The sequence below is a fragment of the Leuresthes tenuis genome, unplaced genomic scaffold (assembly GCF_036924035.1).
Source record: "Leuresthes tenuis unplaced genomic scaffold, fLeuTen1.0.hap1 SCAF_12, whole genome shotgun sequence".
Lineage (NCBI taxonomy): Eukaryota > Metazoa > Chordata > Actinopteri > Atheriniformes > Atherinopsidae > Leuresthes > Leuresthes tenuis.
In genome coordinates, this window is record NW_027325366.1 from 7,071,808 (window position 1) to 7,095,125 (window position 23,318).

The following is a 23,318-nucleotide window of genomic DNA, read 5'->3' on the forward strand; positions in this document are numbered from 1 at the left end:
AGGCTATGGAATAAATAACAAAACAGGATTATGAATAACAAGACTATAAATTACTGTAAACGCTAACCAGACTTAGCGTTTGTGGTGTGAGCGTGGAAGGTAAAGTGAGGATTTTGCAATGGGTGAGAGAAACCAGGAAACTATATACTGTGGGGAGGTGATCGGTGATGATGTGCAGCTGGGAAACAGAAAACAGGTGACGAGAGTGAAACTAAGTGGCAGGGGAAAAAACATGACAAGAACCTGAAACATATCAAAGAACCTGAGAACAAGAATATTAAAACATAAACCGTGACAGAACCTGAAAATAAGAATAATCAAAACATAAACCGTGACATGTAAACTACCTATCAGCGAGTCATTTCTCCTGTAATGTAGTTGTGAAACTGCTCTAAAGTTATGAAGAACTAAAAGCTATATGACAAAAATATTTGACCATACTGCAAATATGAGTAAGGGATAGCTTTCAAAATACACTGTAGAGGTTTTGACTGTCAGAACAGCTACTAACTAATTAGTATGTCCTTTTATGTATGTATTGTGTGTTCCATTAGCACATGCACATGACTATAACTGTATGTAGATTTTATTAAATCCCCTGTAGATAGAAACTCATCCACTTGTTCTCCTTCACTCTGAAATACATCACCTAAACCTATTATTCTATGCTGTTTTTGGTACTAGTTTATCTGTGATAATAGACGTCTGGATATTACGTACCTTGCCTGTTACATTAAGGGAGTATACATTTTAAAGTACTTCGATAAATCATTTAAAGTGCTGCATCTCAGATTTCCTTTGGGTAGTCTATTTTTATAGTATAGTGTTTATGATTTTTATCAAAACTGAAACTATGAATAGCTATAAAATCATATTTTTTATAGATTTAGAAATCCCTTTGATTGGTGTATTGTTTGTCCTCCTCCTCCCATTCAGATGGTGCTCTGCCATCTGGGCTGTCCACCTCCTGTGTCTCTCCACCCCAACTGACTTCAAAGCAGATATGAAAGATTTTTTAGTCATTTGCACAAACAAAGCAAAGCAAAATCAGGTTCAGAGGAACTAGCTTCTCTGGGATTATCTTAGTTAGAGAGTAGAGCAGAGTACTTTTCTCACTTGCATCACATTCTGATGAACAGTACTTCCCAGTGTAAATATGATTTTTTATTTTCCATGAACTGACCCTCCAGTGCCGTTTCTTACTCACTAAAAGATTCACCCTTTTTGGTCTGCTTGGCTGCGTGTGCCTCCACCTTGTGTACTGTAGATAGGTTGCACAGATCATTAAATGCATCCTGTCCCCTCATCCCAATGGTAATTAGGAAATAATGGAGCCTTGGCACAGAGAAATCTGAGACCTCTGAGCTGAAGCCAGAGTGCTTACTGAGCCAGCGCCAATCTGAGGTGGCGGAAACAGCTTCTCCTAGTGATTTGACCTATCAGAGGCAGCGAATGGCTTTGGCAGGACACTCCCATAATCCTCTACTGTCTCCAGGGGTTGTCTAGTACATTAGCTCTTTGCTGCTTAGCACTTTGTTGTATTGATTTACCTGCATGTAGTCATGAATATACAGACAGTATGTGCCTATACCTATTGTAATCTTGCAGAATACATTGTGGTGCTTATCTTGTAATATAAGCGATGGCTCATCATAAAGAAAAGCTCCCTGATAGATTTTCTTCATAGAAATTATACTCTTTTATTTATTTAGAGTCTTTTAAGCCAGAGTTCAACGATCAGGAGTGGACTGGTTATATTTAAAGATTTGAAGATTTTGTCACTTCTTTGCTGAACTTTATTCTGCTCTTCTCCTGCGTTGCTTACATCATGTTGACTTTTTCTTGTGTCTTTGTGGTCATTTTTTATTTGACTCCAGGTGAAGGTCAAGGAGGAAGATGAGGACGTCTCTGTGGAGGAACAGGAGGAAGGAGAAGAAGAAGAGAACTGGGAGAAAGCCCTGTCTGTGGAGCGCTTTGGAGACATCATTAGTGATTCTGTTTCTACCGGCGGAGACAGGATGGGCCGACACTACACTGAAAAAGACTTTGAGAGTGAGCTAAGCTATACATTGTACATTGCTTCGCGAAAATATTCACCCGTGTTGGCATTTTTTTCAAAATTTTATCGCACTGTAACCTGTAATTTAAAAGGGATTTGTTTTCAGGCTTTCACATAATATTCCTATGTGAGGTAGCCAAAATTGTTCAAGTTAAATCAAAGGATAAAAATGTTTCAGAAAACTGAAATCTCAAACTTTGAAGTAGTGCATGTATGTATATTCAATCCCTTTCTTTTAAAAAACTAAATTAAGATCTGGTGTGCCAGTTACCTTCACAAGTCACACAATAAGCTAATTTGAGTATAGTTTTCAGCATAGTCAGTATAGGATAGAGTTACTGTATATTTATGTGCAGTCATGTCTAAAGTTGACAAGGTTAGCTTAGCACTATCTTGTTGGCATCTACTGTTGCCATGTCAATGAAGTGGAGATTGTGGCATATTATGACATCATACAAAGGAGCCACGCACAACCTGACTTGACAAGGTACAGTAAAAACCCTAACTGCACTGTCCATGTAACCATAGTTTAAATGTCTTATTGTCTGGCATTTTTTTAAAACAATTCCCTTTCAGGGGCCAGAAACTGTGGGCCTCATGCAAAAACCACTTGTACGAACAAGTACAAGTGGTACTTGTTCGTACAACAACAAGCTGTAGCGGCCGCACAGGGAGCGCTGGTGGCCCAGCACTCTCAAATGTGGACCCTGGTCTGGCTACAGGAGACACTCAGCCTCCCCTCCTAACACCTGAGCTGCTAACTCCCCCTTGGCTACCTGCCTTCGAAATGGAACTATATAGCTCTATATCACTGCGAACAACACCATCCACAGTTAAAGGGGAACTCCGGTATTTTTAAACCTAGACCTTATTTCTGGCATGAAATACGTTCATTTACTCACCGAGAACAGTTTGGTGAAAGTTGGTGTCCTTCGGAAGATATTTAGATTCCTCGAGATCCATATAACGGAGTGAACGGGGCATAGACGATGCAGCCTCTAAATAAGGATTATCTGTCTTTATTTCACCAAAACTTTAAGACGAATTAATGAATGCACGCATACTATTGCACTGTTAGTTCATAGCTGCAGTGTTGTTATTGGCGGCTTTCGGGGGCTTATACAGGGCTTTCTGCACACTCGTCTACTGGGATGACGTTATCGATGCCCCGCCACTGCATCACAGCTCATTCACTCCGGTAACAACGTCCATCGTACTCAAAGTTGTCATCCACGTTGTCAAAATCTGATAAATATCCTGCCATGTTGCACAAAACTATCAGAAGCAAACTACGTGTGAAGTTAGCCGACTGTCAGAGTGTACGGAGTAAGTGTAGAGTCTATTGATCCGATTATGTTTGCCAGTCCAGCTATGGCATGAAAGTCTCTCTTAATTTGTACTTGTTCGACAGCAGTGTATGGGAATTTGATGTACCATGGGTGATAAAGTGATGAGAGCTTTGATGACCAAGGGGAGCGCATGTCTCACAGAGGACTGGGACACACCCAATCGGTCTCCAATCTCTCTGGAAGGTTCCTGTCACCAAAGATTTGGGTTTGATCGGCGTGTTTCTCTCTGGAGTTGTGGCTTTAGCAAGCTGCATATTTGCAGCAGCACAGTGATTTGCAATCTAAATCGCGATGTCAGCCATTCGTCTGTCTCTAGAAGGATATCTACACGGTCTCGAAACACATGCTCTCTACCGAGAGCCTGATGTGCTAAGGCATACAAAAGTAGCAAGTCAGCCACTGCTTACACTTACCATTGACATTGTTATATCCAGAGTCAAATTAACTTTCAATTAGTGCCTAATTTAAGTCAAACAGAATAATGTCAGCATAATTATGGGGTATAATGTATATATTTATTTATGACATCTTCAAAGTATTTAAATATACAATCCAGACTTGATTTGAATAACAGCGGACTATTTTACTCCTACGACAGGTCTGGATCACTCGTAAAATCTGTTCGTATCTGTAAGAAAACTCAAAATATGAAAAAATTGGTAAATGCGCAAGTTCTCTTAAATCACTCGTAGTAACAAATCACTTAAGAACAAATCTGTTCGTATGAGTCCTTGAATGAAATCCAATGTGTTTGTAGGTGTTTCCACAGACATGCGTAAAAATAGATCCTGATCTTCACCTCTGTATCAATTAAGAGATTAGATTCAGAGCAAGGAACTATATTTTGTCGAAACTCAGTATGGGGAGTTAGCATTAGTAGGGTTAGCTAATGGTAACCACATCCTCTGTCAGTGGCTTAATTTGGATAGAGCTGCTTTCTTTAGATGTTCAGTGTTTTTCAGTTATTGCATGCTAATTAAAATTAAAAGTTTTGTTTACATTCTCTTTTGAGAGTTCAGCAGGGAATTAGAAGGAGAGTGTGTTTCTCCTCTGAAAGTTGTGCAGTTTTTCCCTTTTTTATTTAATGGACTTGACAGTCTAAGAGAATGCCTAGGAGAACATAATTCTTTCCGATACAGCACTGTGTTTTGAAAATCTTCTTTTCTTTTATGGTGTATGTAAATGGTAAATGGAGTGTTCTGGTATAGCGCTTTTCTTATCTAGCTGACCACTCAAAGCACTTTAAACTCTACATGCCACATTCACCCATTCACTCATACAGCACATCTTAGTCTATACAGCTACGTGTTTCTTACTGCATTCACAAACATTCATACACTGATGGATGCATCGGTAGGCAATGTGGGGTTCAGTGTATTGCCCAAGGATGCTTCTACAAGTGACCCGAGGAAGCCGCAGTGGATCTACCGACCTTCCGATTGGTGGGCACTACCGACCGGTGAATAGTATAATGTCCCAAGCATTTGAGTGTGCCATCTGTTGACAATAATAACTGTTAAATATTTTGCAAACAGCACAACTGGACACACCATTATCAGATATGTACAAAGAGATAAACACTGATGTACTTTTAACTTCTTTTTTTCTTGAAACCCAGATCACAGACATATGTTTCACCATACGCACCACCCCTTGTCCACCCACCTGCCTGTACCCCAGCGCTTACGCAAGAGGGTGCACAGCTCGGACAGAAGGCGCAAAAAGAAACGGAAGAAAAAAAAGACATCACTGCCCCCCTCCGATGTTACGCCCACCATACAAGAGGTAGACGAGGAAGAGGCAGAGTCTGAGACCGAGGGGCATGAGATAACTACCATGCCAACAGAGCTATCTGATATCCAGCCACAGGTAAAATAACTCTGTAAAAGTGGTGAAAGAAATTCATGTGAAACTCTCTTTAAGTACGGTAGCTGATGAAATGGTAATGAAACAGTTTAACCACACAAAGGCCTTTTACTCTCCTCTCACTGATCTTCCTCTTCCTCTTAGTTTAGTTTTGGGAGTCAAGAGGACTTGGATGAACCCTTACCACTCGCTACCATCCACACAGAAAACGAAGAACATCCACTGTCGAGGAAAGTCGCAATTACTCTGATAAAGCAGGCGGTTCAGACTGGAGGAACTGCTGTTACTGGACAGAGTGATGAGGTGGAAAGAGAAGAAACAGCTCGCAACAGGTGGGGATGTCAACTTATTCTGTTTGGACTGACTCTTCTCTGCTGTCTGTGCAGATGTAAAAACAGGATCCAAGATATTGCAACACTGTGATGTGTCAAGTTGTGTTATGGTAATGAACAAAAAAAATGTGTAATGTCTCTTTTTTATCAAGTCTTTTCTGATGATTTCTTTGCTTTCTGGTTCTCAAATGTAAAGTTAATATCACTGCCATAACACTTTTGGGCATTTTTTCAGTATATAGCTCAAATAAACTGCTGATGTAACAAACGAAAATGTACCAAACAAAATCAGTGATTAGCTTGCTAACAGCGAACATATACAGATATAGCATTGGACACTTGCAACTTTTATCTTGGCTTTAATGTGTATTTACATTCAGATTGGAGGAAAGGTTTTAGGATTACAGCTTTTTAATGTGTAGAAAATTATTTTTCAGAGTCCAAAATGTAATTTATCATCTTAGCATTTTTTAAGCTATGTTGATGATTATTTTGCAGTCAATAAGTCACTGAAGTCTTTAACCCATGAGCATCATCAAAGGCCTTAGCAGCAGAGGCCCTCAATTGTTGTTTGTTTTGGGGTCTTTCTGCCTTTAGTTTTGAGCTGTGCAAAGCCTTTGCCATACATTTTATCTCACCATCATTCAGGTACAAGTTAATTTTCCTGAAGTGTTCTTGTGAACCGGCAACCTGTCAAGGGTGTACCCTACGTCTAACCCTAACCCAATAAGAGTTGGAATAAGCTCCAGCCCCACTTCCCTTAGACTCATCAGTTCAACCTGACTCATGCATTGGCTCAGGAACAAGGAACAGATCACTAATTCAATGAGGTCTATTTGAAATGGCAATTAATTTGAACAAGCCTACCTTTTCCTTAAATGGATGGGCTGTGTTTTGCCTGCTTTGCGACCATGAACAATAGACCACCTGAGGACTGTTCAGTAAGCATGTTTACACAACACAGAAAAAAAAGGAAAATAATAATAATAATAATATTATGTTGTCCCAACTAAAACCATTTTTTAAAAAAATGCATCTGAACATGTTAATCAAACTGTAATTATACAAAAATTTAATTTCTGAAAACTGGGCTAAAACTACCTGATAATGGGGTTTACGATAGAATCACTCTTCCATTTAATGCTCAATTAGACTTACCTGAGCCCAGGCACTCTCCAAAGTTCCATCTTTTTGTAAAAAACAGTAAAACATAAAAGTACATTAATACAGCCAAATTCCCCAAAAAGCTGCTCTCATTCACATATTTTTTGTATCTTTGCTGCTACACACATAAGAAATTGTTATTGAAAATCTGGTATGTCAAGCATATCCAGACGGCATCTCAGCTCTAATAAAATCCTGATTTTGTAACTACTGCATCATCTGGTAAAATCACTATTCACATAACTTAAAGACATGGACTTTGCAGTGATTTTGGCCATGCTTACTTATATACTGTTACAAGTACGGTGGTACAGTTAGATGATGCTGTAACCATAATTGACTTTATCGTGCATGTAACTGTGCTAAGAGTAAGTGTTAACTGGAGAATGTCTCTAACGAACAGAAGACTGGCCATTTAGTTTTTTTTCTCACTCAAGTAGCAGATAGTGATGAAGACATTATTACCGATTTATTAGCTGTGACGATTCTCAAGATTAACTTTTAATGCACAACTGGAGTTAATCGTCAAAAAGAAGCGCTATACTAAGTTGAATTTTGTGCAAAAAATAAAGGCTTTTATGAAGCATTTTTACTCCTGCAGCTCTGCACTATCCTACCATTACCACAATTACGGGATCAACTAAAGTGCAGAAGCTTTACTGCTAGGATTGTTTGCAGTATTGTGTTCGCTGTTGCTGTCACCATGTGGCTAAGAATAACTGAATGTTGTGAACACAACAGTGCACTTTGTCTATCTGCTGTGTGTTCATCGGAGATTTTCCCTTCAAGGAAACAGCTGTCGGCTGAAGTTAAAAAGCAAAGTTAATGGAAGTAGGAAGAGGTAATTAAAGTAGTGCTCATTTTCAAAGATTCTTTTCTTTTTTCGTTGCACTAAGGAACCACATAGCTGAGGAAATTGAATCTGTAGGTTTAGCACATTCCACAATCTTTTAATCTACAGAGATCCACCGATAACATAGTGATTATACAGCTTTAAAGGTATATGGCTCTCAGTTTAGTTTATTAATCTAGGTTTTTACCCGTTTGTACCCATCCCATTTGTACAAGGATAGTTCACTGTTTATGTATGACACAGCAAACTTTACACAGATGTTGCTTTGGTTATCTTCTCTGAAGTATGCCTTACGGTCTCCATAGACTGATTACATTTTCCCAAAACAAAATATTGCTCAAATGTTGTAGCTACCTGCCAGAAATTAGAATTGTGTCGGGCACGATATGCATAAGAAAGGAATCCACACATACTACTAAACAGATAATCTTAAGAGGTCGATTTTGTCTTCCAATTATGAAACTCTTAGCAAAGGATATGAAATACAGATCAAAATTTACGAGAGGATTTTTCTGCTTACACAGACTATATTTTTAGATATGTGAATTTGTCGTCAGAAGCCATAGTTATTCATAGGTAATGTAAACATCAAACAAATCACATATAAAAGTAGTTCTCTGGGCACTTATTATCCACTAAAGGCTCCAGCCAAATCTTACATATTAAAAAGCCCATCTGGGTGACTGGCATCCAAATTCATCAGATTATAAATTATTCTGTAATGATTTGAATTATGCATTGAGTTTGCTGCCAGGAGGTCAGGGGCTCCATGGTGATTCAGGTTTATGTCTCTGATAATGCCTGAATAAAAGTGCAGACATAGCCATCATGCCTCTGCCATGTACAATTGTATTTCTGTGTTTGAGCAGGCACAGGCTGGGATGACTCAGAGGTTTGGTGAGGAGATTCAGGATGATTGCTGTGCTGTAAAGCCCTCTGCTGTTTATGTGATGTCAATGCAACCCGGAGATGATAACAGACAGTATATAACAAATCTGGAGTATTTTCCTAACTCAGTGTCATGGAACCTTGGGAAGATCAATTGAAAGCAGTGACTTTAAGGAGGAAGATCTTCTGTTTTTCTCTTCTCTACTGTGTATTTGTTCTTTGTCAGTTCTTTTTCAGGTTCAGATCCCTTAAGTTTAACCACAACTCGCGGCTGGTTCCAGAAGAAGCCTGTCCACCATCGTCCACCGACAGCCCAGAGAAGCAACTATGACCTACGGGAGCGAATCTGCATCGGCAGCATGACTACTCTGGAGACTGCCATCTACCAGCAGGTTCCCACTGATGAGGCTGAGGCCCAGATGCTGGCCAGCGCTGATCTAGATGACATGAAAAGTAATGTTTTTAAGTGCTTGTTGTTTTGAGAGCAAATTTGCAAGAAAGCTATATGTCAGCCCGATAATCAAGAGTGTAAAAGTAACACAAAACTGCAACTTAACAATTAGTTTATAGATGAAAATTTGTAACTTTGGTTGCAGGTGAGTAAAAGTATATATTTTGAACCTTTTCTGTGAGTCAGCAAAAAACAAGCTGCATGTGAATGCAGTGTTGTGCACGAGCACGTGAAAATTACTGGTATTTTATTATAATATTGAACTGAACGTTAAAAAAACTGGACAGTTTTTGAACATGAAGTGAGCACAACTCACTCTCATAGTATTAAACTTAGATAGTGTTGACAGTGTCATGCTGAACTGTCCCTGCCCGTGCCCCCTGGGTGGAAGCCACAGACCTTGCAATGATAGCTGCGCCAATCACTAGCATAAATACACAGACTTGTGTAACTGATGAGTCCCCAACAGATAGCACAAAATAAACTGAAAAAAGGTGGTGTGAAGGTTTCAGAAGACAGCACCTTAGTGAAAAATGAGTCATGCCTGTCATCTAAATCAGAAGGATATAAAAAAATAAAACTTAGCACAGCAGAAGGAAAGAGCAAATCACCTAAGTGATTAAGCTGAACTCCTTTTTTGGCCTTGTACAGAGAACTGTGTGTGAACTCTGTCCTCACCTGAAATACTACTATGTATGATTTTATTTGAGGTGGGGCTGTGGGGATTGTGCAATTAATGTTTTTTTTTTTCAAATGGCCATGCAAGACAACATTGGGAACTATGTGTAATTTCTATGTGGGTGAGTGTGTGTGTGTTTTTTCCCCCAGTGTAACTAGGAAGGCATTTATTTGAGTTGCTTTTGAGTCCAAGACATATAAAGGATATCATATTACACCAGATTTCATCACTGCTGCACTGTTTTCTTAGTTTCTTTCAGGCATATAACATGTTGTTGCTGGTTGTTTTTGAAGTTGCTTTTCTTTCACATGCTGCTGAAGTTACCTTATGTTTATGTGTTTAGCAGACGCTTTTATCCAAAGCTTACAGGTAGGCAGACAGGGTAAGGGGGCATTGCCTAAGGACCCCTAGTGGAGGTAGTAGTACCTTTCATGCACATGAAAGGTGCCACTCTTACCACTACACTATCCAGTGCCACTGTCAGTGGGATATTAATTGTTAGATTGAAGAGCTTGTCTCTAGGCAGGCTAATATGCTTTCATTGATGGGTGGAAATGGTCAAATCAGGTAGGTTATATACTAAATGAATTAGATAAATGCAGAGATGTGCATGTGCCTGCTCACACGGCTGTGGGGCCCACATTCCAATACACTCCACAATACTATGAAGGTGAGAAGGATAATACAAAGAAGCTCATAGAAAATTTTGAATGTGAACTAACACTGAACTTAGTTCAGAATTTCATGAATATAAACTAGTTCAGTTTTAATTTATGTGAACCTTCAAACTCATAAACCAGCTGTCAATTGGTACAACAAATCCTGGAAAGCTTAAAGAAACAGGACACAGTGCAGGTGTCTTGAAGAAAGTTAGCTAAATTTGCAGTTGTATTTATTCTATGGAGGCATCCATCTATGTTGTTCTCGGCCCTTACAGAAAGCAAATTTTTTTAAACACAAACAAACCTCCAAAAACTCTGTAAGATTTAGCCTCACATTTGTTAGGCATCAGCGTAAGAACTGTTCAGCCTTTAACAGCCTTTTTGTTTATGTTAACATACACGGCAGCACAATTTTTCTTTTCTCCAGCTTCAGTCTAGCAAAGCATAAAACGTAAAGTATTGTTTCCATGGTTACTTGCAGTTTAATATACAGTTTGTGCACTGACAGTGGATTACAGTTTTGAGGAATTATATTTGAGGTTCTTGCAGTGACCCTGCCATAAAATTAGTAATAAATGCTAAATCTAAAGTAGTTTATTAGTAACACCTGTAAAAAAAAATGCAACTTGTTGTAATAGGTCTTCAGAGTAACATGACATAAAATCAATGCTTTGTTAAAGCTGTTATATAGTCTTTCAGGTCATCAATGCGTCAGTTTTTTCTGGTGTCATTATTTCTTCCATATTCACGTGATTGCTTGGGCACTTTGCAGGTGGACTGAGAAACTACCAAATAGATCAAAAGAGAACAACACCGTTAAGGTTTTATTTTGTGACAAAGTACAGATAATTGGTTCTTATCCGTGGTTCTTATCACAGATAATCACAGATAAGAACCACTATCAAGCAAAACTTTAAGATTCATCACCTCAGTTCAATTCAATTCAATTCAGTTTTATTTATATCACAAATCACAAAGATGTTGGCACTTCAAAGATACAGCTCAATTGAAGCCAATTAGAATCCAATTCTTTATAATCCAGTCAAATCAAATTGTTACAATTCCAAATTGGTCTTGTTCATGCAGAGCCAATTAAATGAACGCTACGTAATCACCAGCCTTGTTCTCACTATGGTGTGCACAAACTCTGAAAGACAAGGTGGTACCTTCCCCGTGTTAAAAAAAACAAAAAACAAAAAGAAAACAACCTGGCTACAAAAAGCTTAGAAAAACCACAGGTGTAATTTACAGACTGGAGTGCCCTTGTGGATGCCAGGACATATGAAGAGATGGCTCAAAGACAGCGATGCTGACCACAAAATCCATTTAAGACAAGGAATGTGGATTATGCGTTAGCATTACAGTTGTGATTACATGATTATCCAGGTACTTTAAAGGTCATGGTGTTAGGGGTCATTGACAAGAATGCCAGAGTTGGTGATCATCTAATTTAATCGTGAAACCTTTTGTATTGTATGTGTGCTGGTTTTACTCATTGTATCTTTATGCAGTGTATATCATCTACCTACTGTGCTCTATCAGTTCTCTATCTGGCCTACTTGATAACAACTGATATGAGTTTTTACGTTTTACTTTAGCTACTTCTGCACGCTGATCATGAGCATGCACAGTTCCATATTCAGACTCTGCATTAGTGCTCCCAAACAATGTCCATTTTAGGATCGATACTTTATTAAAAGTATCGAAACTTTCACAAGTATGCTCTAATTTTGTGTTGACAGGTACTTTTTCAACCCATACATAGTTATTTTGTCATTTACAGCACCTACTCTCCGCTGGTTGGCATGAACTAACTTACATCTCTTTCTGCCTATGAGGGGAATAATGGCTGTATCAAGACGGACAAAGTTTGATGGGATAAGAATGGCTGAGCGTAAGAGTAGTCATGTGGGGCTTTTTTACATACAAAAATAAAAGCGATGCTACATGCGACGTAGGGTTAGGGTACATGATCTTGACTTGCTCGTTCTACTGGTCAGTTGCCATAATTTAAAATCAACATGCAAGTTATCAGCAGATCATTTTGTTTTAACTTCTCCTTTAATCATTTATCATCTTTATTACAGCTGAAAATGGTCTGTAAATAAAGAATAAGAAATATAATCTGAGTTTTGGTGTCATTGGGTGGCTATAGTTTGAAACACTCAATTTCCCACTCAAGTTCTGGTCACTTGATGTCTTCACCTGTGTTTTGATTGGAAGGCTTAAATTAATTTTAATTTTGTTAGAAAGGTTCAGCACCCAATGTAAAAACTGCTGCTAGACTTTCTGTCATGACTATCATCTGAAACCCAAGAAATCAGTACAATTTTCCAATATTTCCAATATTTTTTCATTCTTTTGTATTCAAGTCCTTCATCTGACATAGAATAAATAAGTGATTAGCAACTATAAGATTAAAAACAAAAAAACATGGCTGTCATTCCGTGCTTTTTTTTTTTTGTTAGTCACTTTTGATTAAAATGGACACAAAATCAATCCTTTGCTTCTTTGCTGCACTCTCGGTGATCCCTGACAAATATTTCTGCCAGTGATGATCAGGCTACACTGTGAACCTCCCACACATTCTGCCTCACGAAACCAACCCACACAACTTGTGGCCCTCACTTCCACTGTTTAGGGCAAGCTTCCAACAAAATAGCACCAAAGTTACAGGCCAGAAACAAATGCAGCATCAACTCAAAATTCGTTGATATATTATTTTTTGGTCCATCACATGCATGTTGCACCTACAGTATAAAAAGCTTGTTTAATTTTATTTACAAACTGAGTTGTTAGATAATGTTGTGACATTCCAACTGCTATTCATCTTAACATTGATAACTACTAACTTCAGTCTAAGGTTCACTGCAGTTGAGTGCAAAAAAATAGAAATTGCAATAACACTTAGCTCAGGTCCTCATCTTTTTTTTCCTCTTCAAAGATAAATCCTCACTTACAGTACTAGTGCTAACAGACCTTGTCATGCTAGATAACTGCCAGGTATAAGTATTGTATTATCTCATCTACAGTAGAAGTCAATCATACTCTAAAGTTTAGGATAGCCTAAACAGAAAGAATAAAGCATTTAAAAAGAAATGCAGAGAAGATGAGAATCAGATTGGAAATCAAATGATTTTGTGGCCACAGATAGCTTTCTCTTCCAGCATCAGGGGGCCTTAATTAACAGAGGTTGCAGTCGATTCCCCTTCAAAAGCGACCCTGCCTCTGGCCTTTCCTGCTTTACCAGAGCAGAGTAATCATTGACTGTTTAGGACCCATCTGGTAATAGAAAACGGGGCATTGGATTTGTAGCCCGTGATGCTTCACATTGACAGAAATCAGATTTTTTTTCCTGCTCAATTCTGGTCATTTGTACTTTGAACACTCACAATGAACATAATAAATGTACTCTTCTAAAATCCTATCTGTTTATACAAAGTAATGTCCATCACTTTGTTAGATTGTACAGTTCAGCTTAGCTTCCATAGTGGTGATTCAGTGCTAAGATATCTCAATCAAGTGTTGTTTCTATGAGTAAGAAACGACACTCCGTGCTTTAGTGATGTTTGAAAAGCAGAGCGTGTAATCTGACTTTTAACAAGGCCAACACAGTCAGGACTCTCCTGTAGAAACTGGCAGTGTATTAATCATTTTCAGCTGTTGGCTTGTTGTTCTGTGATGTTCTGGCGACCTGTCCAGGGCACACCCTGCCTCTCGCCCAATGAGAGCTAGGATAGGCTCCAGCCCCCCCACGACCCTGAGTTGGATTAAGCGGGTATAGGAAACGGATGGATGGCTTGTTGTATTTGTTCACTCTGACATAGCAGGAATAAAAGGAACTTTTCTTGTGGTCTTTATTAACAGATCAAATCCAAGTGAGGTTATTATCACAGTCATCCTATATTGCCTATTCAAATACACTTACTATCTGTAGCTCCATTAACTGATTAATACTAGTGTGTAAACTCTACTAATTTGACTCCCACAGAAGAAAAAGAAAATAGAACAGCAGACTGGATCTACTCTGCAGAGCAGAGTCTGGAAATCATGATGAAGATAGACCAACCTGTGACAGCTGTCCCATATGAATAAGTCCAAAATATTCACTCATAGAATAGAATAGAATAGAATAGAATAGAATAGAAAATACTTTTTTCATAGGCATGTAGAAAAATGCAACAGTGAGACACACAAAATTAAAGCATACATGCACACATGTTCCTACACATAGTCCTATTTAGCTCACACTGGTGCACCTTTTGTTGACACTGACCACAACACCTTAGGGGATGCATGGTGTCCATGGAGACACATGGGTAGTTTTGGTGCTGAATTAACTGGTAATTAGCTCCAGGATATTTCTTCTGAGCAGACAGCTAGAACAGATAGGCCTTCTTCTGTTTTCTTCATCAGTTGGATGTTATTTTAGATGATTGTATTTATTTAGTTTCTGTTTTTGCCTGCATCCTTGTCATGTGTATATGTGTGTTTTCAGTGTAGACACCAAGCTTTAGAGTTCAATCTGTGCCTCCAACACATCACACGGTTGGAAATGTGTATGCAAAATAGATATAAAGAGCATTTACTTTCCTGTTCCTGTCCACTCTATCTGACTTTCCCAACAGCTGCAAAGATCAATGGATTGTGGGCATCATTAAAACAGGGCGGAGCAAACATTCAGCAGACAAACATGTCCCATGATCGTACATCATCCCTTGTCAATAATTCCTTTTAAAGTTGCAGCTAAGACAAATGTAATCATTTATATATTTCTCAGCCCAGCAGCTGGGATTCTGCCTGAGGATTTAACTCCCATTTTGTATTTTATTTGGATGAAGTGCAAAGAAGGTTTTATAAATTGAGGATTTTTTTTTTCTGTTGTTCATAATTTTGGACTTGAGGGTGGATATTTTCCTGAACAAATTATTTCAGAATTTCCACAATTTATGTTTTCTTAATCTTGATGTAACACTTTCTCAGTAGTTAGCATCCCTACATTGCCTATTTGCAACTCATGAGTTGCATTAGATCATTACCTGCTTCTGCAAAATCAAAAGGAAGAGGATAGTGAGCAAAGACTGTTCAGGACAGTGATCCAAAGGAGAGCAACGGCCTCCGAGAGTTGGAGGCCCTGGATGAGCAGTGTGTCCATTTGGAGAGAGGTGGATAAGAGGAGGAACCGGCTGTTGAGATGACAGACATTGAGGAACAGGAGAACCAAGGACATGGGACTTCAGATAGGAAGTCAGCTGGCAACCATGGAGCAGATCGCTGCAGTGTCCAGAAAGGCCTCGGCACCCCAATGCAGCACCAATATGAGCCCCGCAGCTCAATCTCAAATGTGGATGGGTTTGAGGACTTTGAAGAGTTCGTTCTGGATTTTGATGAATTTGACTTGCTTGAGTCAATTCATACCCAGCTGGGGTCACCACTCGAACCCATTCGTAAGTTGTGTTTCGCGTTTTTTATTTGTTTTAATGGGGGGACATTATTTTCTTGCTGGGTAGAATTTCCTTTCTGTTTGTTCAGTGAGGAGATTTAATTTATGCATGTTTGACAGCATTAACAATAACTCCTGTCAGCTTCATACATGTACAGCTCATTCATGGCCACACACATAACAAAACTGTCCACGGTATTGAGTGAATTGACATGGGGCTTCACTGATGCTATTTCCTACTTTTGTATTGATCTAGTGTCATCCATTTGGCTTTGGGCTCAGATACAGCTAGAGCGGAAAGATATTTCATTGACAAACAATGTGTGGCTCTGCTTCCTTAATTCTATTTGGACACATGAAATATTAGTCCCCCAGTGACTAATATGGAAAAGTAAAAGAAGTGGTTAGCCTGCCATGTGACAGAAATGTGGATGAATGTTGAAGTTTTTAAGAACCAAACATATCCACCTCAACCTAACAAAACACTGCTCTAAATTAATCAAATGTCCTTTTTAGGATGGTGTTTTAGATGGACATGAACAGAGAGACAGAGAGCTTGGTATTCAAACTCTCTGGCATGGGGGAAGAGACAGCCAGTGCAACACTGTTGCACTGAGCTGAGTTTATAGTTCTGAAGGGCAGTTTGGGCCAAGACATTGAGTTATGGGATGGGAGCCCTGCCCTCAGCCTCAATGAACACAATATTGTCAAGTTCATTATGACTTTGGAGAAGGCCACCAGGAGTGTTGTGTCCATTGGATAGGGAAGCCTCAAAGTGCAGTTAAACTGATGGAAGCCCATCTAGCAACAGCTTTCTGTGGTGAATGGGAAAAGAAGGAAAAGCACACCTCAGGAGAGAGGTGTCCAGAGCCACATGCTACTGATGACCAACGCGGCAAGGAGATTCTAGATATGATGTATTCAACATCCAAATATTGAATACCATTGTTTCTATTGAGCTGTTCCTTCACATTCAATATAAGTAAACTGAATTATGAAAAAAAATATATTTTTGTTTTAATTAACTTTGCGGTGTTAGCAGCTGCTTAGTGTCCCCTGTAGTTTGGCTGTCAATACTGCAGTCTCACAAATTACTCACCTGAACCCGAAGTACACTCAAACACATACTGTTTAGAGCTAAAGAATATAATTATGAAATGATCAATTATGAAATGAAACTATTAAATGTATCAACTACTACTAATTGAACTGGTACAAAACTGTGATTACCAAGTAATGGTAAATAACAGCACGTAAGCATCGCCACTATGTCTAAGTTAGTGTGTTCACAATTTTAGTGCCAAGCTCCATTTAGCCAAAGTTCAGCCTCAGCTTGCAGCATATAGTTTTGTTGATGGCCTGTTGAAGCTTATTCATCTCACTTTCACTGAAGTTACACAAACTCATTTCAGTAAAGATTTCCACAATGAAGAACAGCTCACAACACTCTTTGAGTTTGGAAATACTCAAAAGGTAACTCAACAATTGACAAAGTATTGCCTTGTGCCTGAGCAAAAATACATTTTTATCATTAGGATGTATGAAGTATCGTATAGACATGCATGCCCCTTTTATTGGGGGCACCAGTTGTGCCCAATGAAAAATGTCAATCAGTCACAGTAGATCCTGAATTTTAAAGATAGGCTGTTTGGATTGTAGCTCCCTGTATATAAACAGCTCATCTTTAGAAGAATCTATCATGAAATAGTTTGTGGAAGAGAATTGTCTAGAGTTTTGTAAAAGAGGTAAAAATAAACCAAATTTACAGTGCTTTGGTCCTTGCATACTACAAACTAATCAAATCCTTAAGTAGGAATATTCTGAGACAAAGAATTTTATTGTCTCAATCCTATAAAGAAGGATTTTATTCTCAGTGATTAATGTAAGATTGGTCAACCTCAGTTTCTGCGTGAGAACAAAAACACATCCTCTGTGCCTGTGTTCTTAACTAAAATTACGGAGAAAACTATTTAAAAGTAGATGTAAAGTGACGGAACATATTACCCATGTTTAAAAAAAACAAACAAAAAACAAGTTTGTGACAAATTGGTTGCATTGTATTTTGCAAATATTGTATTCAGCTATCTTCTTTCTACAGTGATATTTAGTTCCAGGTATTCTACAGGTCTGTTATATTAAATGAAAAAAGTCAAACATGGTTGTCTCAGTATATGAACCATCCCGAGGCCAGGCCCCACCTGATTTTCCTCAGAACCCAGTTTAATTTTGCATTAAGACTAAGTTTCATAAAATTACGATGGACGTAGGTTCCTGTTGAACACAGTCACAGACACATTTTGGGAGACCTTTTTTTAATGGTCTTGTTCATTTCATAACATCTGCCATTCACTAAGACAATCAACATAATGAATTGTACAAGCATATTGCCTCGTCACTTCTGATAGGAATTCACTTTTTATATTCTTTGCATTTATCTGAATTTAAATGTGTCTGTGGATTTGTATCTTTCTCAAGTAACAGTCAAGGCCACTCGTTAGCTGCTGCCATCATTTTCACAGATATGGGTCAAAGAAACTATAATAAGTTTAAATAATAATTTAGGTCTGTATCACAATGTCCTGATAAACATAAAAAATTATCCATAAATTGCGGTTATGTTTGACTGCCACACCTTGGACAACTGAACTCCTGAAATCCTGCATATAGTGTATTTATTTTAGGTAAAACTTTCATGCAACAGCAAAGCAACCCAAGGAGGCATGGGTGCTCTCCAGTTTAAGCATGGCAGTTACTGTTGGATAAATTGAGTTACAGATCTATAGTGAAAGATTAAAAATCCCCAAATTCATGCCACAAGAGCCTTATCAGATTGTGATGATAATTAATCAGTAGTTACAGAGCATGGTAAAAAATAATTTTATTGATACTATTTTCACACACAAGGCACCATATGGAGGAGTAAAACTGTGTAAAGCAAACATAAATGTAGAAATACGTTCTGCTTTATCACAGAAAAGGTATTTCTTTTTTTGCGTGTGAGTGGATGGGGGGTATCTTTGTCATTGGAGGTCAGTTTCATCAAACTTAACTTACCTTGCTAGCTTAACCTCTAGGATCTATGGTCTAAAATCAGTCCAATGTGGATCAAACCTTTTGGTTCCAAGTCTTTAAAAGGTAACTCTACTTTAGCAATATTGATTAGTAACTTCAGGAAACACAAGCTGTTGCAGATCCTAAATAGCTATATGGTGTGACATGAAGGATGATGTTGCAGCATATTGTGGTATAGGATGTCTGCACCCTGGTGATCAACTAGTATGTCAGAAACTGAGTCTTTGATACAATTTGAAAGCTATCTCCTATTCGCTCTACCCCCTCGTTTGAATAGTGAAGCAGAGATACATCCAGAAATGTAAGAAGAAGAGATAACAATCAATCTAAATCAGAAATATACACAAAAAGTTGGCCTTACTGTAGAACTTTTGCCTTGAAATGCTAAACTAAATTGAAGACTATGTTTAACTGTAGAAGGCATGATGCAGTGAAAAACACTCCACTTACCGCAGTTTATCCACATGCATAATCACGTGCCATTCTTTGACCAACCCCACACTCTGCAACTTTACCATCTAATTTATTTTGCCCTTGTTCGTTAAAGCTTGATCATTTTAAATAAAATCTCCCAAAAAAACAAGTTGACAGACATGTAAAAAAAATGTAATCCATTGAAAATGGGTCAAACCTATTTGCATAAACGTTGCAATGTTATACCTATCTGCCTCATTATGATTATAACCTCAAAGCAGGCCTACGCTCTAAATATATTGCCCCACAGATGCTTTTGTCTTTCTTACTACCCAGTATTTGCAATATTTCTTGTTAGCATTTTTAATAATCTATTTTTGGACTGACAAATGCCCTGTCTTAAACTCTCAGAAGAATGTCCGTAATGTTTGTTAATGTTTTGGAAAAGTACCCTAATATTAACTTTAATACCAGTCACACACAAAAAAAAATTAAAGGCAGAGTGTGGTTTGGTATTAAACTGCTGAAACGTGCAAGGCCCTCTTTGAAAGAGGTGTAAGGCACGTTTTCTTTGAAAACCCTAAAAAATTGTTCAACATTAATTGTATCTTTGCAGATGTGCAAGTTGCTCATTATATGCTCTAAGACGTCTCCCCCATATCATATATCTTTTGATTTGTTTGCTGATAACTAGTTGATGGTCTTTTCTCAACTGTAACCTGGAGGAGGCATCATGAGGAATTTAAAAAAACACAAGTTCACTTCACCTTATCTCATATTTAATGAATTAGTGGAACATTTTTCACACACAATCTTTCATACCGTGGTGATCTCTTCCTATCATTGCTTTTAGATTATTCTAAAAACAACAACAACAAAAAAAGTAAAAGTTGTTGGTTTGAACATTGGATTTTTGTCTATGTGCTATTTGAATTAATGACAAGGTTTCAATTATTTGTGAATTGCTTTTGATTCTTAGATACCGAGTCCCAACTTTTTTCAAGTTCATCGTGACTTCGCAATGTTGACCTTTAACCATTTGACTATTCAGGTCATAGATTTGAGGACAACCCCGGGGTACGACGCCACCTGGTGAAGAAGTCATCCAGGTGTCAGTTGACACGAGCCAGCAACAGCTCTGCGCCGTTATGCAGCCTGAAGAAGAAGAAGAGAGCAGCTGATAAGAAAACTCACGAGGTTTGCATAAGAGATAAGATTATGTTTTGACCATTAATCAAAACACATACCTGAAATACTGGAGGTGATTAATTTGAAAGTTGAAATTATAAAATGAGGTTGACATGTCTGATTATACATTTTTATCTTGCCGTCTTGGTCAGGACACATAAAAAGAGATTTTTAATCTCAATGAAACTTTTCCTGGTTCAATGAATGTTAAATAAGAAAATAAAAATCTTTTAAAGAACACTAATTACCTTTAAAGCACTACTTATGATTTTTGTGTCCAGTAGGGGTTAAAGATGGGAATTGTTCAGAATTTAGCAATTCCGGTTCCAATATTCGCTTATTGATTCGGTTTCTTATTGATTTCATATTGGTTCTCTTATCAATTTTCATCCAGTTAAATATAATACAAATGGCTTTGGTTGCAATAACGCTTTCATTTCAAGTATGCACCAACATTTTATCTGTTTTCACGTCCGTCATTTGACTTTTCCCTGCATTGATGAAATGGGTAGCTACAGGTATGCAGGAGCCTGCCTCTGATCCTTCCTCTGAGACTGCCTCACTCTTGCAGTCCTCGTCAACTAAATGTTAATATCAGATGGAAATTATTCATACAGTATGTTGCTAACATTATTAAAAACAGCAGGACATGGAAGTTTTACGTTAGAGCTCTCAAGTTTTGAATAAGGGCAAGAATGACAACACAGAGCCAGTATTATCAAAATATAATTTAGTGTCAAACTGCTTCAATATGCTTCCGAGCTAGTTGCTAACTTTGTCTTTTAGCAATCATTTGCTAGGCAGTTATTGTACGATAGAATTTTAATTTTTTTTTTTTGTCTAAATAAGAGCATTTGGAATTACCTAGACTGGGACTATAAAACCAAAAACAACAAGATTTAGCAGACTACAAATTACTAGCTAAAGATCTTAGCTAAAGAGAATTGTCTTGTTGGGTGTTTATTTGATATCTGTTGATCACCTCTCATACTATGCATGGAAACCTTTAATCAACTGCTAATGTGGAATATTGTGTATTGCAGATTTGACTAAAACTTATTTTTAGTTAGCAACAATTAGTAATTTTGTGTTGATCTGAGGATTAAGTGTTTCGTCCCTCCAAACCACTTGTTAATTTATATTCCGGTTTTTCCATTAGTTGGCCATGTCTTTTGACTCTGTCATGTAAAAAGCTGTCTCTGATGATTTTCTCTGCCTGTAGTATGTTTTTCGTGAAAATAAAAACTAAAGAGGTTAAAGTAGCCAGTTTAGGTACTTATGGTGGATGTATAAAGCTTCACTTTGAAGTCTAAAAATTGAACATACACCATCGATAACTTCATAGATATGTTTATACTCAGCATGAAATGTAAAGCTGTGCTTTGGTGCTAATTTCCTTTCATGCTTCATCTTTAGCTTTTTGTTGAGTTGAATGAGCTGATAGTGGAGAAAGACCATGAAATGCGCTGGAAGGAACGGGCTCGCTGGATCAAGTTTGAGGAGGATGTGGAGGAGGAGACAGAGCGCTGGGGCAAACCTCATGTGGCATCACTCTCGTTCCGCAGCCTGTTGGAGCTTCGCCGCACCATCACACATGGTAAAACGTTTGTGCATCCATGCGTCAAGGCAGATCGCTACTTTAGCGCTCTAATGCTTTTGGTGTTTCCCTGTGCAGGAGAAATAAAAACTCCTAAGAATAAACATGAAACAAACATACGTTCAACTTGTTTGCTCATTTGACAACAGTGTTATAAATTGAGTGTTAAAAAAATTTCTCGTTATTAACTCTGAACCAAATACTGGACTTCTCAGTACATAATAGGACAATCATTTAAGATTATCCAATCTTAGCAGGCATTTTCTTTGCTTGTTTTATATTACATTCCTTTTTTAGGTGCCATACTTTTGGACCTTGAGCAGAACACTCTTCCTGGCATTGCCCATCTGGTCGTGGAGACAATGATTATCTCTGATCAGATCAAAGCAGAGGACAGACCCAGTGTTCTGCGTGCTCTCCTTCTAAAACACAGGTCAGTATGCATGCTAACACCTGTATTTTCTTGTAACAGAAATTATTTCTGCTGCATTTTGTTTAGAGAGAACAGTTGGGTTGTAATACAGGATGGGTCCTTGTTATTTTGTCATTAAAATCATCACCTTTCATTTGTTAGAAACAGGTGTTTTTCCAGTTCAAAGATTTTCCATTTTACCAGCAGTTATTTTATTGTTCTTGTTCTTGTTCTTGTTGTCTCATTCTATCAAGTGAGAAAGGACAGAAATATAAGTTAATATTCTTCAGTAATCAAATTGAGTACACTGACCAATCATTTCAAAATACGATCTCAGGCTTGGTACTTTCTTTATTCATTAAATTAATTGACCTTTGATCTGTTTACTGTTGTGTTCATGAAGATATATTTACACGTTTTTCCTAAATGGTTAAAACCCAAGCCTTTCTCATCATAAATCACTTTAATGGATGTTTCAATGGAGCATGTAAACAAAAGATTTATTTAGGTAGGGGATTTCCAAAAAGTAACAAGACTTGGCTCATGAACTGGGGCTCTTCCCTTTTCTTTTTGACTTTTTGAGTTTCAAGTGTCAATACTGAGCTGTAGCTGCACTGAGTTTTATCCTTCATCATGTGAACCTTCCTGAACTTTTGATCTGTGCCTTAGTTATGATTGTTGCTTTTTAAATACATTTTACTGACTGATTAATTCTTATTTCAGATAAAATTGTGTGTGTTTAAGCCTGATAATTACACAAGATATCGATAAACTATAACACCTGGCCATCTTAAAAACCGAGTAAAAAGTCAGCTTCATAGAGCCAGGCAAATGTTAATTAATTTGATTTAATTTGGGATTAAAGGAGTCTGAAAGAAATGTGTTTTGT

At 37.9% G+C, this 23,318-nt stretch overlaps 1 protein-coding gene across 1 annotated transcript in view; it reads left to right on the forward strand.

Moving 5' to 3' along the window:
• Positions 1–23,318, forward strand: part of slc4a3 (solute carrier family 4 member 3) — a 68,445-nt gene that overhangs the window by 22,450 nt on the left and 22,677 nt on the right. Inside the window, exons 3-9 of the mRNA XM_072397908.1 lie at positions 1,878–2,052; positions 5,027–5,277; positions 5,419–5,606; positions 8,738–8,964; positions 20,284–20,429; positions 21,837–22,017; positions 22,315–22,450. Coding sequence (XP_072254009.1) covers positions 1,878–2,052; positions 5,027–5,277; positions 5,419–5,606; positions 8,738–8,964; positions 20,284–20,429; positions 21,837–22,017; positions 22,315–22,450 — 1,304 coding nt within the window. The remainder of the gene's footprint in view (positions 1–1,877; positions 2,053–5,026; positions 5,278–5,418; positions 5,607–8,737; positions 8,965–20,283; positions 20,430–21,836; positions 22,018–22,314; positions 22,451–23,318) is intronic.